General features: G+C 40.1%; 1 protein-coding gene and 1 long non-coding RNA gene across 4 annotated transcripts in view; one reads left to right on the top strand and one right to left on the bottom strand.

The window, feature by feature from the left end:
• Window positions 1–1075: 1075 nt before the first annotated feature.
• Window positions 1076–17850, bottom strand: part of LOC133545064 (uncharacterized) — a 49871-nt gene continuing 33096 nt past the window's right edge. Inside the window, exon 4 of the long non-coding RNA XR_009804719.1 lies at window positions 1076–1783. This is a non-coding gene — a long non-coding RNA (uncharacterized LOC133545064). The remainder of the gene's footprint in view (window positions 1784–17850) is intronic.
• Window positions 4302–17850, top strand: part of ca8 (carbonic anhydrase VIII) — a 24751-nt gene continuing 11202 nt past the window's right edge. Inside the window, exon 1 of one of the 3 annotated variants that reach the window (XM_061890372.1) lies at window positions 4302–4550. In XM_061890372.1, coding sequence (XP_061746356.1) covers window positions 4478–4550 — 73 coding nt within the window. In that variant the 5' untranslated portion in view covers window positions 4302–4477. The remainder of the gene's footprint in view (window positions 4551–17850) is intronic. The other 2 variants (XM_061890373.1, XM_061890371.1) reach the window with 2 other exon arrangements.

Below are 17850 nucleotides of genomic sequence, written 5' to 3'. Positions count from 1 at the left end.
CCACAGATCATGACACAATGGTTAGCAGGGGGACCAGAGTGGGGTCCACAGATCATGACACAATGGTTAGCAGGTGGACCAGAGTGGGGTCCACAGATCATGACACAATGGTTAGCAGGTTTTATTTACCAGGGGGACCAGAGTGGGGTCCACAGATCATGACACAATGGTTAGCAGGGGGACCAGAGTGGGGTCCACAGATCATGACACAATGGTTAGCAGGGGGACCAGAGTGGGGTCCACAGATCATGACACAATGGTTAGCAGGTTTTATTTACCAGGGGGACCAGAGAGGGGGGTCCACAGATCATGACACAATGGTTAGCAGGTGGACCAGAGTGGGGTCCACAGATCATGACACAATGGTTAGCAGGTGGACCAGAGTGGGGTCCACAGATCATGACACAATGGTTAGCAGGTGGACCAGAGTGGGGTCCACAGATCATGACACAATGGTTAGCAGGGGGACCAGAGTGGGGTCCACAGATCATGACACAATGGTTAGCAGGTTTTATTTACCAGGGGGACCAGAGTGGGGTCCACAGATCATGACACAATGGTTAGCAGGTTTTATTTACCAGGGGGACCAGAGTGGGGTCCACAGATCATGACACAATGGTTAGCAGGGGGACCAGAGTGGGGTCCACAGATCATGACACAATGGTTAGCAGGGGGACCAGAGTGGGGTCCACAGATCATGACACAATGGTTAGCAGGTTTTATTTACCAGGGGGACCAGAGAGGGGGGTCCACAGATCATGACACAATGGTTAGCAGGTGGACCAGAGTGGGGTCCACAGATCATGACACAATGGTTAGCAGGTGGACCAGAGTGGGGTCCACAGATCATGACACAATGGTTAGCAGGTGGACCAGAGTGGGGTCCACAGATCATGACACAATGGTTAGCATTCAGACATTAGCATGCTAGCTTCTTGCTTGTTTCTCACCTCAGCCTCAGCATAATAACAAAATACAAAGTCCAGCACTCAGTGTAAGTAAGTACAACATTGTGTTTTGTCTATTTCTACATAACCTCTGTCAAATTTACCTTTTGTAAATCCAGATTGAGAAATACTTTCAGGCAAATTTTATTGATCCCACACTTTTTTTGTTGCAAAAAATGGCTGAAAAAATAAACACAGTACATTTGACATAAAATACCCCAAATATAATCCATTAGTGAAGTGTTTCTTCACAAAAGGGTGCCCCCTAGAGGCCTGCCAAAAGTACAGTGTTATATTTTCCAAAAGTCAAACACAGTGTTACTGTTCAAACTGTGTGTAATGTTACAGTGGCCACAAATATGAAATACACTTGTTCAATAAAACCCACCTTGTTTGTCATGAATACTTAGGTCTACTACACTACTGTACTTTAATGTTGTCATGATGGTGGTACTTAATGAATACTTAGGTGTACTACACTACAATGTTGTCATGATGGTGGTACTTAATGAATACTTAGGTGTACTACACTACAATGTTGTGATGATGGTGGTACTTAATGAATACTTAGGTCTACTACACTACAATGTTGTCATGACTGTGGTTGTCAGAGAGCTGAGTGTTTTCTGAGTCCAAATGAGTGGATTTAATGACAATGTGTTGACTATTTGCATGATAGTCACGTGACAACTTAGTATTTCCCCTGAACAGGAAGAAGGACTGTAGTTGCCGTTGCAGTTGTAGTTATAGTTAAAGTCGTAGTTGTAGTTGTAGTTGCAGTTGCAGTGGTAGTTGTAGTTAAAGTTGTAGTTTTAGTTGTAGTGCTCCATCTTGTCCTGTAGAGAGGAGTACAGAGCTATGTTAAATAATAAATAAATGGGTTGTACTTGTATAGCGCTTTTCTACCTTCAAGGTACTCAAAGCGCTTTGACACTACTTCCACATTTACCCATTCACACACACATTCACACACTGATGGAGGGAGCTGCCATGCAAGGCGCCAAGCAGCACCCATCAGGAGCAAGGGTGAAGTGTCTTGCTCAGGACACAACGGACGTGACGAAGTTGGTACTAGGTGGGATTTGAACCAGGGACCCTCGGGTTGCGCACAGCCACTCTCCCACTGCGCCACAAGTATTCATATTCATGCCCTCAGAGGGGTCTCTAACAGTGAATCATATTTCAATATACATATCAAAGGGTGCACCACATGATATTATTACAGATGTGCCTATGCATTTGAATAGTATGTATATTTTTAAGTACATTGTAAAATAAAATCTGTAGATTTTGTTCAGTTGCCAGAATTTGATGGTGTTTTTTTACAGCAAAAAAAAACAACAACCTATTTGTTTTTTAACCTTAAAATCCACCGTTATTGTTGTTAGTGTACAATTTGTTTAGAAATCTTAGCAAATATTTATTAATAAGTATTTATTTCAACAAACAAATGAGTCCTTGCATCCATCTCCTTGCACTTATCTGAAGTCATCATGAGCATGATAAGGAAGTTGCTCCTGCATGAAGAGTTGATATTTGAAGTCTAACATCAGAAGACTTGCTCTTGGGTCAGCATCTAGCTCTAATCACAAGGATTCACTGTTCAATGACTGCCTATTGCACAGCATTTATTTATATCACCTAATGCAAACAACCTTTCCTAGTCCATCCCCATCCATCCATTTTCTACCGCTTATTCCCTTTTGGTGTCGCTGGCGCCTATTTCAGCTACAATCGGGCGGAAGGCGGCGTACACCCTGGACAAGTCGCACCCTCATCGTCATGGTGCTAAAAATAGTAATAATAATAATAATAATAATAATAATAATAATCTAGCCAAACACAAAATGTCAACTTACATGCTCACTGAACTTTGTGGATATTATTAAAAAAAAAAAAAAAAACGTCCAATCATTGTATAAAAAAATTCTAAATGACAGCCATCCATTGCTTTCCTCCTCTCTAAGGTTCTCATAATCATTATTGTCACAGACGTCCCACTGGATCATCATTGTCACCGATGTCCCACTGGGTGTGAGTTTTCCTTGCCCTTATGTGGGCCTACCGAGGATGTCGTGGTGGTTTGTGCAGCCCTTTGAGACACTAGTGATCTAGGGCTATATAAGTAAACATTGATTGATTGATTTAAATCCATTAGAGTGCATGATGGGAAAATACCAAACACTCCCCACACTTATGCATGTTTGGTGCATTTTAGATGCTTGATATTTATTATTGATTACAAAACTCTAAAGAGGTCGTCATGGAAGTAAACAATGTAGGAGTCAAACTTACACATACTCTTAATATCTAATTATATTTATTATATACCCATTATATTAACATAATATGTACATATATATGTATATAAGATATCTATATATATATATATATATATATATATATATTTATTTATATACATATAGATATATATATACATATATGTGTAGTGTCTCCATATATATATATATATATATATATATATATATATATATATATAATGACTTTTTAGACCAATGCGGCCCCCAAGTCAAAACGTTTGGGGGCTTTTCCAGATAGTTATTTGTCCCAAAGTAGTCTTTGTAGTCCCTCATGAAGTCTGCCATGATCAGTCACGTTGTTGTTGAAGGAAAAAGTCAACATTGTCTGTGAAATGAATGCACAGCCGTATGTTAAAAATAACTAAACTAAGTGGATACAACATGTTATTACGTATGTACTAGATACTACATGACATGTACAGCATGTATAGAAAACAATGATGGAAATGTTTTTTTAGAACACTTCATAGTGAGAATAGAGCAAATCCCGTTCCATTGTTAGTTGACGTTTGCAGTTTTCTTTTAGAATGCCTAAAACAAAAGTTGTCACAAAATGATTGTGAATGATGATGAAATAAGAGCAGTTCCTGTTTAAATCTGCAATATGTCTCGGTTCTGGTGCAGCTTAAGTTGTGCTACCTGGTCCAGACAGCCTGAGTCCTGCTCTCACCAAACAAGGGAGTCCGCCTTCTCCGAGGACACTTCCTTCTGAAGGAAAGTGGGACAATTAACGTGGGCAGCCGGAGGATAGAGAAGACAGAAAAGAAGGAATGGGAGAGAAAGGACAAGGGCATGTTCTTTATAAGACCAGTCCAACTTTCTTTTGGCCCATGTTCTCTCATCCAATGCTGTTTGGCCCCCCACAGAAACCAGGACCCCCTGGCCAGCCTCAACACACAAGCAAGTATTTGTGTGGGTAAGTGACCCAAAGATGGAAGGAAGCCAAGGTGAAGGAGTGCACCTGCAGAGGGACGAGCGAGAGGGGGATGAGTGCGCTGACAAGGAGAGAGAGAGAGAGAGAGTGGGCGGAGTTAAAGAAAACAGTGCCAAGGACAACTCCACATACTGTACACCAGACTCAGGAAGGTTAGTCCAACACCAGTTGGGGAAAAATCCAGTCAAGACCGAAGGTCCAGGCGGTTGTTGCTCCATCCAGACTTGGGTTCCTGGCACTGCTTTCCATCCCGAGTGAGCAGACTGCCAAGCAGCATGGCTGACAAAGTCAACGAGGACTCGGATCGTAACCCCGGGAAAGATGAGCTGGAGTGGGGCTACGAGGAAGGTAGGCACGGATGTGGTCTGCAGATAAGTTCTACACAACCAAACTGGTCTTCCTGACTCCTGACATCAAATGTCTGCTTTCTCCTGCTACCTGTACTGAGGAATGTGTCCTGATCTATTAATACTGTAAGTACCAGAGGTGCTACACAACTCACATGGATGCTGAGCTTGCTGACAACAACAATGTGCACATATTGTCTACATTTCACTCAGTGTAACAACTGTCTAGTGTCGACTTCTTCTGGGCCTACAAGCTGGCAACAACAACACTGCTGGGTTTGTGTACTTTTGTATGGACCTACAAGCAAACAAACACCCTTGCAACAACAACACTGCTGGGTTTGTGTACTTTTGTATGGACCTACAAGCAAACAAACACCCTTGCAACAACAACACTGCTGGGTTTGTGTACTTTTGTATGGACCTACAAGCAAACAAACACCCTTGCAACAACAACACTGCTGGGTTTGTGTACTTTTGTATGGACCTACAAGCAAACAAACACCCTTGCAACAACAACACTGATGTGTTTGTGTACTTTTGTATGGACCTACAAGCAAACAAACACCCTTGCAACAACAACACTGATGTGTTTGTGTACTTTTGTATGGACCTACAAGCAAACAAACACCCTTGCAACAACACTGATGTGTTTGTGTACTTTTGTATGGACCTACAAACAAACAAACACCCTTGCAACAACAACACTGAAGTGTTTGTGTACTTCTTGTGGACCTACAAGCAAACAAACACCCTTGCAACAACAACACTGATGTGTTTTTGTATTTCTTGTGGACTTACAAGCTTGCAACAACAACACTGAAGTGTTTGTGTACTTTTGTATGGACCTACAAGCAAACAAACACCCTTGCAACAACAACACTGCTGTGTTTGTGTACTTCTTGTGGACTTACAAGCTTGCAACAACAACACTGCTGTGTTTGTGTACTTCTTGTGGACTTACAAGCTTGCAACAACAACACTGCTGGGTTTGTGTACTTTTGTATGGACCTACAAGCAAACAAACACCCTTGCAACAACAACACTGCTGTGTTTGTGTACTTCTTGTGGACTTACAAGCTTGCAACAACAACACTGCTGGGTTTGTGTACTTTTGTATGGACCTACAAGCAAACAAACACCCTTGCAACAACAACACTGATGTGTTTGTGTACTTTTGTATGGACCTACAAGCAAACAAACACCCTTGCAACAACAACACTGATGTGTTTGTGTACTTTTGTATGGACCTACAAGCAAACAAACACCCTTGCAACAACAACACTGATGTGTTTGTGTACTTTTGTATGGACCTACAAACAAACAAACACCCTTGCAACAACACCACTGATGTGTTTGTGTACTTTTGTATGGACCTACAAACAAACAAACACCCTTGCAACAACACCACTGATGTGTTTGTGTACTTTTGTATGGACCTACAAACAAACAAACACCCTTGCAACAACACCACTGATGTGTTTGTGTACTTTTGTATGGACCTACAAACAAACAAACACCCTTGCAACAACACCACTGATGTGTTTGTGTACTTTTGTATGGACCTACAAGCTTGCAACAACAACACTGCAGGGAGAGCAAAGTGCTGTTCACGTTGCTTCAGGTTTGGAAATAGAAGAATGACACATGACACTAGAAACATTACACAGGTGTCAAACTAAGGAACCCAACATTACACAGGTGTCAAACTAAGGAACCCAACATTACACAGGTGTCAAACTAAGGAACCCAACATTACAAAAGTGTCAAACTAAGGAACCCAACATTACAAAAGTGTCAAACTAAGGAACCAAACATTACAAAAGTGTCAAACTAAGGAACCCAACATTATACAGGTGTCAAACTAAGGAACCCAACATTACACAGGTGTCAAACTAAGGAACCCAACATTACAAAAGTGTCAAACTAAGGAACCCAACATTACACAGGTGTCAAACTAAGGAACCCAACATTACACAGGTGTCAAACTAAGGAACCCAACATTACAAAAGTGTCAAACTAAGGAACCCAACATTACACAGGTGTCAAACTAAGGAACCAAACATTACAAAAGTGTCAAACTAAGGAACCCAACATTACACAGGTGTCAAACTAAGGAACCAAACATTACACAGGTGTCAAACTAAGGAACCAAACATTACACAGGTGTCAAACTAAGGAACCAAACATTACACAGGTGTCAAACTAAGGAACCAAACATTACACAGGTGTCAAACTAAGGAACCCAACATTACACAGGCGTCAAACTAAATAACCCAACATTACACAGGTGTCAAACTAATGAACCCAACATTAAAGAGGTGTCAAACTAAAGAACCAAACATTACACAGGTGTCAAACTAAGGAACCAAACATTACACAGGTGTCAAACTAAGGAACCCAACATTACACAGGCGTCAAACTAAATAACCCAACATTACACAGGTGTCAAACTAAGGAACCCAACATTACACAGGTGTCAAACTAAGGAACCAAACATTACACAGGTGTCAAACTAAGGAACCAAATATTACACAGGTGTCAAACTAAGGAATCAAACATTACACAGGTGTCAAACTAAGGAACCAAACATTACACAGGTGTCAAACTAAGGAACCCAACATTACACAGGTGTCAAACTAAGGAACCCAACATTACACAGGTGTCAAACTAAGGAACCCAACATTACACAGGCGTCAAACTAAATAACCCAACATTACACAGGTGTCAAACTAAAGAACCAAACATTAAACAGGTGTCAAACTAAGGAACCAAACATTGCAAAAGTGTCAAACTAAGGAACCCAAGATTAAACAGGTGTCAAACTAATGAACCCAACATTAAAGAGGTGTCAAACTAAGGAACCCAACATTACACAGGTGTCAAACTAAGGAACCAAACATTACACAGGTGTCAAACTAAGGAACCCAACATTACACAGGTGTCAAACTAAGGAACCCAACATTACACAGGTGTCAAACTAAGGAACCAAACATTACACAGGTGTCAAACTAAGGAACCCAACATTAAAGAGGTGTCAAACTAAGGAACCCAAGATTAAACAGGTGTCAAACTAAGGAACCCAACATTATACAGGTGTCAAACTAAGGAACCAAACATTGCAAAAGTGTCAAACTAAGGAACCCAACATTACACAGGTGTCAAACTAAGGAACCAAACATTACACAGGTGTCAAACTAAGGAACCAAACATTACACAGGTGTCAAACTAAGGAACCAAACATTACACAGGTGTCAAACTAAGGAACCCAACATTACACAGGCGTCAAACTAAATAACCCAACATTACACAGGTGTCAAACTAATGAACCCAACATTAAAGAGGTGTCAAACTAAAGAACCAAACATTACAAAAGTGTCAAACTAAGGAACCAAACATTGCAAAAGTGTCAAACTAAGGAACCCAACATTACACAGGTGTCAAACTAAGGAACCAAACATTACACAGGTGTCAAACTAAGGAACCAAATATTACACAGGTGTCAACTTTTGTATGGACCTACAAGCAAACAAACACCCTTGCAACATCAACACTAATGTGTTTGTGTACTTTTGTATGGACCTACAAGCAAACAAACACCCTTGCAACAACAACACTGATGTGTTTGTGTACTTTTGTATGGACCTACAAGCAAACAAACACCCTTGCAACAACACTGATGTGTTTGTGTACTTTTGTATGGACCTACAAGCAAACAAACACCCTTGCAACAACAACACTGAAGTGTTTGTGTACTTCTTGTGGACCTACAAGCAAACAAACACCCTTGCAACAACAACACTGATGTGTTTTTGTATTTCTTGTGGACTTACAAGCTTGCAACAACAACACTGAAGTGTTTGTGTACTTTTGTATGGACCTACAAGCAAACAAACACCCTTGCAACAACAACACTGCTGTGTTTGTGTACTTCTTGTGGACTTACAAGCTTGCAACAACAACACTGCTGTGTTTGTGTACTTCTTGTGGACTTACAAGCTTGCAACAACAACACTGCTGGGTTTGTGTACTTTTGTATGGACCTACAAGCAAACAAACACCCTTGCAACAACAACACTGCTGTGTTTGTGTACTTCTTGTGGACTTACAAGCTTGCAACAACAACACTGCTGGGTTTGTGTACTTTTGTATGGACCTACAAGCAAACAAACACCCTTGCAACAACAACACTGATGTGTTTGTGTACTTTTGTATGGACCTACAAGCAAACAAACACCCTTGCAACAACAACACTGATGTGTTTGTGTACTTTTGTATGGACCTACAAGCAAACAAACACCCTTGCAACAACAACACTGATGTGTTTGTGTACTTTTGTATGGACCTACAAGCAAACAAACACCCTTGCAACAACACCACTGATGTGTTTGTGTACTTTTGTATGGACCTACAAACAAACAAACACCCTTGCAACAACACCACTGATGTGTTTGTGTACTTTTGTATGGACCTACAAACAAACAAACACCCTTGCAACAACAACACTGATGTGTTTGTGTACTTTTGTATGGACCTACAAGCAAACAAACACCCTTGCAACAACACCACTGATGTGTTTGTGTACTTTTGTATGGACCTACAAACAAACAAACACCCTTGCAACAACAACACTGATGTGTTTGTGTACTTTTGTATGGACCTACAAGCTTGCAACAACAACACTGCAGGGAGAGCAAAGTGCTGTTCACGTTGCTTCAGGTTTGGAAATAGAAGAATGACACATGACACTAGAAACATTACACAGGTGTCAAACTAAGGAACCCAACATTACACAGGTGTCAAACTAAGGAACCCAACATTACAAAAGTGTCAAACTAAGGAACCCAACATTACACAGGTGTCAAACTAAGGAACCAAACATTACAAAAGTGTCAAACTAAGGAACCCAACATTATACAGGTGTCAAACTAAGGAACCCAACATTACACAGGTGTCAAACTAAGGAACCCAACATTACAAAAGTGTCAAACTAAGGAACCCAACATTACACAGGTGTCAAACTAAGGAACCAAACATTACAAAAGTGTCAAACTAAGGAACCCAACATTACACAGGTGTCAAACTAAGGAACCAAACATTACACAGGTGTTAAACTAAGGAACCAAACATTACACAGGTGTCAAACTAAGGAACCAAACATTACACAGGTGTCAAACTAAGGAACCAAACATTACACAGGTGTCAAACTAAGGAACCCAACATTACACAGGCGTCAAACTAAATAACCCAACATTACACAGGTGTCAAACTAATGAACCCAACATTAAAGAGGTGTCAAACTAAAGAACCAAACATTACACAGGTGTCAAACTAAGGAACCAAACATTACACAGGTGTCAAACTAAGGAACCCAACATTACACAGGCGTCAAACTAAATAACCCAACATTACACAGGTGTCAAACTAAGGAACCCAACATTACACAGGTGTCAAACTAAGGAACCAAACATTACACAGGTGTCAAACTAAGGAACCAAATATTACACAGGTGTCAAACTAAGGAATCAAACATTACACAGGTGTCAAACTAAGGAACCAAACATTACACAGGTGTCAAACTAAGGAACCCAACATTACACAGGTGTCAAACTAAGGAACCCAACATTACACAGGTGTCAAACTAAGGAACCCAACATTACACAGGCGTCAAACTAAATAACCCAACATTACACAGGTGTCAAACTAAAGAACCAAACATTAAACAGGTGTCAAACTAAGGAACCAAACATTGCAAAAGTGTCAAACTAAGGAACCCAAGATTAAACAGGTGTCAAACTAATGAACCCAACATTAAAGAGGTGTCAAACTAAGGAACCCAACATTACACAGGTGTCAAACTAAGGAACCAAACATTACACAGGTGTCAAACTAAGGAACCCAACATTACACAGGTGTCAAACTAAGGAACCCAACATTACACAGGTGTCAAACTAAGGAACCAAACATTACACAGGTGTCAAACTAAGGAACCCAACATTAAAGAGGTGTCAAACTAAGGAACCCAAGATTAAACAGGTGTCAAACTAAGGAACCCAACATTATACAGGTGTCAAACTAAGGAACCAAACATTGCAAAAGTGTCAAACTAAGGAACCCAACATTACACAGGTGTCAAACTAAGGAACCAAACATTACACAGGTGTCAAACTAAGGAACCAAACATTACACAGGTGTCAAACTAAGGAACCAAACATTACACAGGTGTCAAACTAAGGAACCCAACATTACACAGGCGTCAAACTAAATAACCCAACATTACACAGGTGTCAAACTAATGAACCCAACATTAAAGAGGTGTCAAACTAAAGAACCAAACATTACAAAAGTGTCAAACTAAGGAACCAAACATTGCAAAAGTGTCAAACTAAGGAACCCAACATTACACAGGTGTCAAACTAAGGAACCAAACATTACACAGGTGTCAAACTAAGGAACCAAATATTACACAGGTGTCAACTTTTGTATGGACCTACAAGCAAACAAACACCCTTGCAACATCAACACTAATGTGTTTGTGTACTTTTGTATGGACCTACAAGCAAACAAACACCCTTGCAACAACAACACTGATGTGTTTGTGTACTTTTGTATGGACCTACAAGCAAACAAACACCCTTGCAACAACAACACTGATGTGTTTGTGTACTTTTGTATGGACCTACAAGCAAACAAACACCCTTGCAACAACACTGATGTGTTTGTGTACTTTTGTATGGACCTACAAGCAAACAAACACCCTTGCAACAACAACACTGAAGTGTTTGTGTACTTCTTGTGGACCTACAAGCAAACAAACACCCTTGCAACAACAACACTGATGTGTTTTTGTATTTCTTGTGGACTTACAAGCTTGCAACAACAACACTGAAGTGTTTGTGTACTTTTGTATGGACCTACAAGCAAACAAACACCCTTGCAACAACAACACTGCTGTGTTTGTGTACTTCTTGTGGACTTACAAGCTTGCAACAACAACACTGCTGTGTTTGTGTACTTCTTGTGGACTTACAAGCTTGCAACAACAACACTGCTGGGTTTGTGTACTTTTGTATGGACCTACAAGCAAACAAACACCCTTGCAACAACAACACTGCTGTGTTTGTGTACTTCTTGTGGACTTACAAGCTTGCAACAACAACACTGCTGGGTTTGTGTACTTTTGTATGGACCTACAAGCAAACAAACACCCTTGCAACAACAACACTGATGTGTTTGTGTACTTTTGTATGGACCTACAAGCAAACAAACACCCTTGCAACAACAACACTGATGTGTTTGTGTACTTTTGTATGGACCTACAAACAAACAAACACCCTTGCAACAACACCACTGATGTGTTTGTGTACTTTTGTATGGACCTACAAACAAACAAACACCCTTGCAACAACAACACTGATGTGTTTGTGTACTTTTGTATGGACCTACAAACAAACAAACACCCTTGCAACAACACCACTGATGTGTTTGTGTACTTTTGTATGGACCTACAAGCTTGCAACAACAACACTGCAGGGAGAGCAAAGTGCTGTTCACGTTGCTTCAGGTTTGGAAATAGAAGAATGACACATGACACTAGAAACATTACACAGGTGTCAAACTAAGGAACCCAACATTACACAGGTGTCAAACTAATGAACCCAACATTACACAGGTGTCAAACTAAGGAACCCAACATTACACAGGTGTCAAACTAAGGAACCCAACATTACAAAAGTGTCAAACTAAGGAACCCAACATTACACAGGTGTCAAACTAAGGAACCAAACATTACAAAAGTGTCAAACTAAGGAACCCAACATTATACAGGTGTCAAACTAAGGAACCCAACATTACACAGGTGTCAAACTAAGGAACCCAACATTACAAAAGTGTCAAACTAAGGAACCCAACATTACACAGGTGTCAAACTAAGGAACCAAACATTACACAGGTGTCAAACTAAGGAACCAAACATTACACAGGTGTCAAACTAAGGAACCAAACATTACACAGGTGTCAAACTAAGGAACCCAACATTACACAGGCGTCAAACTAAATAACCCAACATTACACAGGTGTCAAACTAATGAACCCAACATTAAAGAGGTGTCAAACTAAAGAACCAAACATTACACAGGTGTCAAACTAAGGAACCAAACATTACACAGGTGTCAAACTAAGGAACCCAACATTACACAGGCGTCAAACTAAATAACCCAACATTACACAGGTGTCAAACTAAGGAACCCAACATTACACAGGTGTCAAACTAAGGAACCAAACATTACACAGGTGTCAAACTAAGGAACCAAATATTACACAGGTGTCAAACTAAGGAATCAAACATTACACAGGTGTCAAACTAAGGAACCAAACATTACACAGGTGTCAAACTAAGGAACCCAACATTACACAGGTGTCAAACTAAGGAACCCAACATTACACAGGTGTCAAACTAAGGAACCCAACATTACACAGGCGTCAAACTAAATAACCCAACATTACACAGGTGTCAAACTAAAGAACCAAACATTAAACAGGTGTCAAACTAAGGAACCAAACATTGCAAAAGTGTCAAACTAAGGAACCCAAGATTAAACAGGTGTCAAACTAATGAACCCAACATTAAAGAGGTGTCAAACTAAGGAACCCAACATTACACAGGTGTCAAACTAAGGAACCAAACATTACACAGGTGTCAAACTAAGGAACCCAACATTACACAGGTGTCAAACTAAGGAACCCAACATTACACAGGTGTCAAACTAAGGAACCAAACATTACACAGGTGTCAAACTAAGGAACCCAACATTAAAGAGGTGTCAAACTAAGGAACCCAAGATTAAACAGGTGTCAAACTAAGGAACCCAACATTATACAGGTGTCAAACTAAGGAACCAAACATTGCAAAAGTGTCAAACTAAGGAACCCAACATTACACAGGTGTCAAACTAAGGAACCAAACATTACACAGGTGTCAAACTAAGGAACCAAACATTACACAGGTGTCAAACTAAGGAACCAAACATTACACAGGTGTCAAACTAAGGAACCCAACATTACACAGGCGTCAAACTAAATAACCCAACATTACACAGGTGTCAAACTAATGAACCCAACATTAAAGAGGTGTCAAACTAAAGAACCAAACATTACAAAAGTGTCAAACTAAGGAACCAAACATTGCAAAAGTGTCAAACTAAGGAACCCAACATTACACAGGTGTCAAACTAAGGAACCAAACATTACACAGGTGTCAAACTAAGGAACCAAACATTACACAGGTGTCAAACTAAGGAACCAAACATGACACAGGTGTCAAACTAAGGAACCCAACATTACACAGGCGTCAAACTAAATAACCCAACATTACACAGGTGTCAAACTAATGAACCCAACATTAAAGAGGTGTCAAACTAAAGAACCAAACATTACAAAAGTGTCAAACTAAGGAACCAAACATTGCAAAAGTGTCAAACTAAGGAACCCAACATTACACAGGTGTCAAACTAAGGAACCAAACATTACACAGGTGTCAAACTAAGGAACCAAATATTACACAGGTGTCAACTTTTGTATGGACCTACAAGCAAACAAACACCCTTGCAACAACAACACTGATGTGTTTGTGTACTTTTGTATGGACCTACAAGCAAACAAACACCCTTGCAACAACAACACAGGTGTCAAACTAAGGAATCAAACATTACACAGGTGTCAAACTAAGGAACCAAACATTACACAGGTGTCAAACTAAGGAACCCAACATTACACAGGTGTCAAACTAAGGAACCCAACATTACACAGGTGTCAAACTAAGGAACCCAACATTACACAGGCGTCAAACTAAATAACCCAACATTACACAGGTGTCAAACTAAGGAACCCAACATTACACAGGTGTCAAACTAAGGAACCCAACATTACACAGGTGTCAAACTAAGGAGCCCAACATTACACAGGCGTCAAACTAAATAACCCAACATTACACAGGTGTCAAACTAAAGAACCAAACATTAAACAGGTGTCAAACTAAGGAACCAAACATTGCAAAAGTGTCAAACTAAGGAACCCAAGATTAAACAGGTGTCAAACTAATGAACCCAACATTAAAGAGGTGTCAAACTAAGGAACCCAACATTACACAGGTGTCAAACTAAGGAACCAAACATTACACAGGTGTCAAACTAAGGAACCCAACATTACACAGGTGTCAAACTAAGGAACCCAACATTACACAGGTGTCAAACTAAGGAACCCAACATTACACAGGTGTCAAACTAAGGAACCCAACATTACACAGGTGTCAAACTAAGGAACCAAACATTACACAGGTGTCAAACTAAGGAACCCAACATTAAAGAGGTGTCAAACTAAGGAACCCAACATTACACAGGTGTCAAACTAAGGAACCAAACATTACACAGGTGTCAAACTAAGGAACCCAACATTAAAGAGGTGTCAAACTAAGGAACCCAACATTACACAGGTGTCAAACTAAGGAACCAAACATTACACAGGTGTCAAACTAATGAACCCAACATTACACAGGTGTCAAACTAATGAACCCAACATTACACAGGTGTCAAACTAATGAACCCAACATAAAAGAGGTGTCAAACTAAGGAACCAAACATTACACAGATGTCAAACTAAGGAACCAAACTTAGCAGGAGTCCACTTGTGAAATGTCTGTGGATTTGTCATTCATTCAGGTCTTTATAGTAATTTATTCAGGTCTTTGTTGTCATTCATTCAGGTATTTGTAGTCTCAGAGTGTTGATCACAACTGGACTGTTTGGTTTGTTTTAGAGGACGTTTGGCCTCTCATCCAAATAGACGTCATCACTTCATGACAATAGACTTAGATTGGTCAGATCTAGTCCTAGTCTTTGATTGGTCACATCTAGTCTTAGACTTAGACTGGTCACATCTAGTCTTAGACTTATATTGGTCACATCTAGTCTTAGACTTTGATTGGTCCATCTAGTCTTAGACTTAGATAGTTAGCTCTAGTCTTAGATTTAGATTGGTTGGATTTAGTCTTAGACCTAAATTGGTCACATCTAGTGCTAAACTTTGATTGGTCAGATCTAGTCTTAGACATAATTGGTTAGATCTAGTCTTATACTTGATGGATGTGATAGTCTTAGACTTGGAGTGGTCAAATTGGCTGGGATGAGATCGAGGCGGTTCAAAAATGTGAGGTAGATTGTCACTTGTTGCATGGTGTGTGTTGGAATGTTTCAGCACATTTCTGGGATGTCCTCCTCGTGATGAAGTAGCCACCTTGCAGTTATTACAAGTAGCGCTGTTACAATCCTTCCTCCTAAACTGTGGTCATCTCGAGAGAGTTTGGCCCGGGTGCCATCTTTTTGCTTTCTGAGGTCCCTAAGCAGGTCACTCCCAACCACTGGCATCCATAAGGAAAGTGTTTGAAAAATTGGGAGGGAATTGATACGCTGGGAACCACGTTTTAGATTCTCATCCCCACCTAGCAGGCATTTTGGAGGTCCTTTGCTCCTTAGCCTTTGGTTTCTAACACCTTGGAAAAGTCAAGTGAAGCTTGAACAATCAATTCCCTTGGAAGAAATGCTATGCTAGTCCATAACGCAACATGTTATGAGTTCATGAAAAGAAGAAGCTGAAGAATGCTTGAATATCATCAGTCGCTGGGATTGTCCATAAGGCAACATGTTATGAGTTCATGAAAAGAAGAAGCTGAAGAATGCTTGAGTATCGTCCTGATAGGAGAGCAACTGTGTGAATAGTTACTTCATTATCCCAAGCGAAGCCCCCGCGAGCACAAATGTTTGTGCAGCCTTTCTTTTGCTACACTGAACGTATTCAGGCCTCCAGAAAACTGTTGACAAGACTTTGGTAGCTGAGGAAAGAGGGAATGCGAAGGCCCCCAAACTCTCCAATTCACTCACAGAGTCTGAGTCGGCTCTGGTTGCTTAGCACAAAGTCTAACTGCAAAAGGTGGGCCATGTTCACCATGTGTTCTACCAGCTACAATATCGAGATGCAAACTGAAATGGTGGCAGGTAACTTGGACTGTGGGCAACAACGAGATTGCATAGTTGAGTCATCTAGTTGCTTTGACTTCTGCCTTTGATGCTGTGGACCACAGAGTACTGAGTGATGGACTCACATCTGACAAGGGGTTTCTGGTACTGTTCTCCACTGGTTTACCTTTCAGATCAATGGAAGAACTTTTCAAGTTGCTTTGTTTGATGTCATGTGGAGTTGCCCAGGACTCTGTTCTGTTTTTGTTGTACCTCAAGACAACAAAATAATCCGTCACACAAGGGTAACAAAACAACCAAATAATCCGTCAAACAAGGGTAACAAGACAACAAAATAATCCGTCAAACAAGGGTAACAAGACAACAAAATAATCCGTCACACAAGGGTAACAAGACAACAAAATAATCCGTCACACAAGGGTAACAAGACAACAAAATAATTTGTCACACAAGTGTAACAAGACAACAAAATAATCCGTCAAACAAGGGTAACAAGACAACAAAATAATCCGTCACACAAGGGTAACAAGACAACAAAATAATTTGTCACACAAGTGTAACAAGACAACAAAATAATCCGTCACACAAGGGTAACAAGACAACAAAATAATCCGTCACACAAGAGTAACAAGACAACAAAATAATCAGTCACACAAGGGTAACAAGACACCAAAATAATCAGTCACACAAGGGTAACAAGACAACAAAATAATCCGTCACACAAGAGTAACAAGACAACAAAATAATCTGTCACACAAGTGTAACAAGACAACTAAATAATCTGTCACACAAGTGTAACAAGACAACAAAATAATCCGTCACACAAGGGTAACAAGACAACAAAATAATCCGTCACACAAGTGTAACAAAACAACAAAATAATCTGTCACACAAGGGTAACAAGACAACAAAATAATCCGTCACACAAGAGTAACAAGACAACAAAATAATCTGTCACACAAGTGTAACAAGACAACTAAATAATCTGTCACACAAGTGTAACAAGACAACAAAATAATCTGTCACACAAGTGTAACAAGACAACAAAATAATCCGTCACACAAGGGTAACAAGACAACAAAATAATCCGTCACACAAGTGTAACAAGACAACAAAATAATCCGTCACACAAGTGTAACAAGACAACAAAAATAATCCGTCACACAAGGGTAACAAGACAACAAAATAATTTTTCACACAAGGGTAACAAGACAACAAAATACTTTTTCACACAAGGGTAACAAGACAACAAAATAATCCGTCACACAAGTG

This window comes from Nerophis ophidion, linkage group LG28, assembly GCF_033978795.1.
Source record: "Nerophis ophidion isolate RoL-2023_Sa linkage group LG28, RoL_Noph_v1.0, whole genome shotgun sequence".
Classification (NCBI taxonomy): Eukaryota; Metazoa; Chordata; class Actinopteri; order Syngnathiformes; family Syngnathidae; genus Nerophis; species Nerophis ophidion.
The sequence above is the reverse complement of the archived record's forward strand: the minus strand, read 5'-3'. Positions and strand labels throughout refer to the sequence as shown.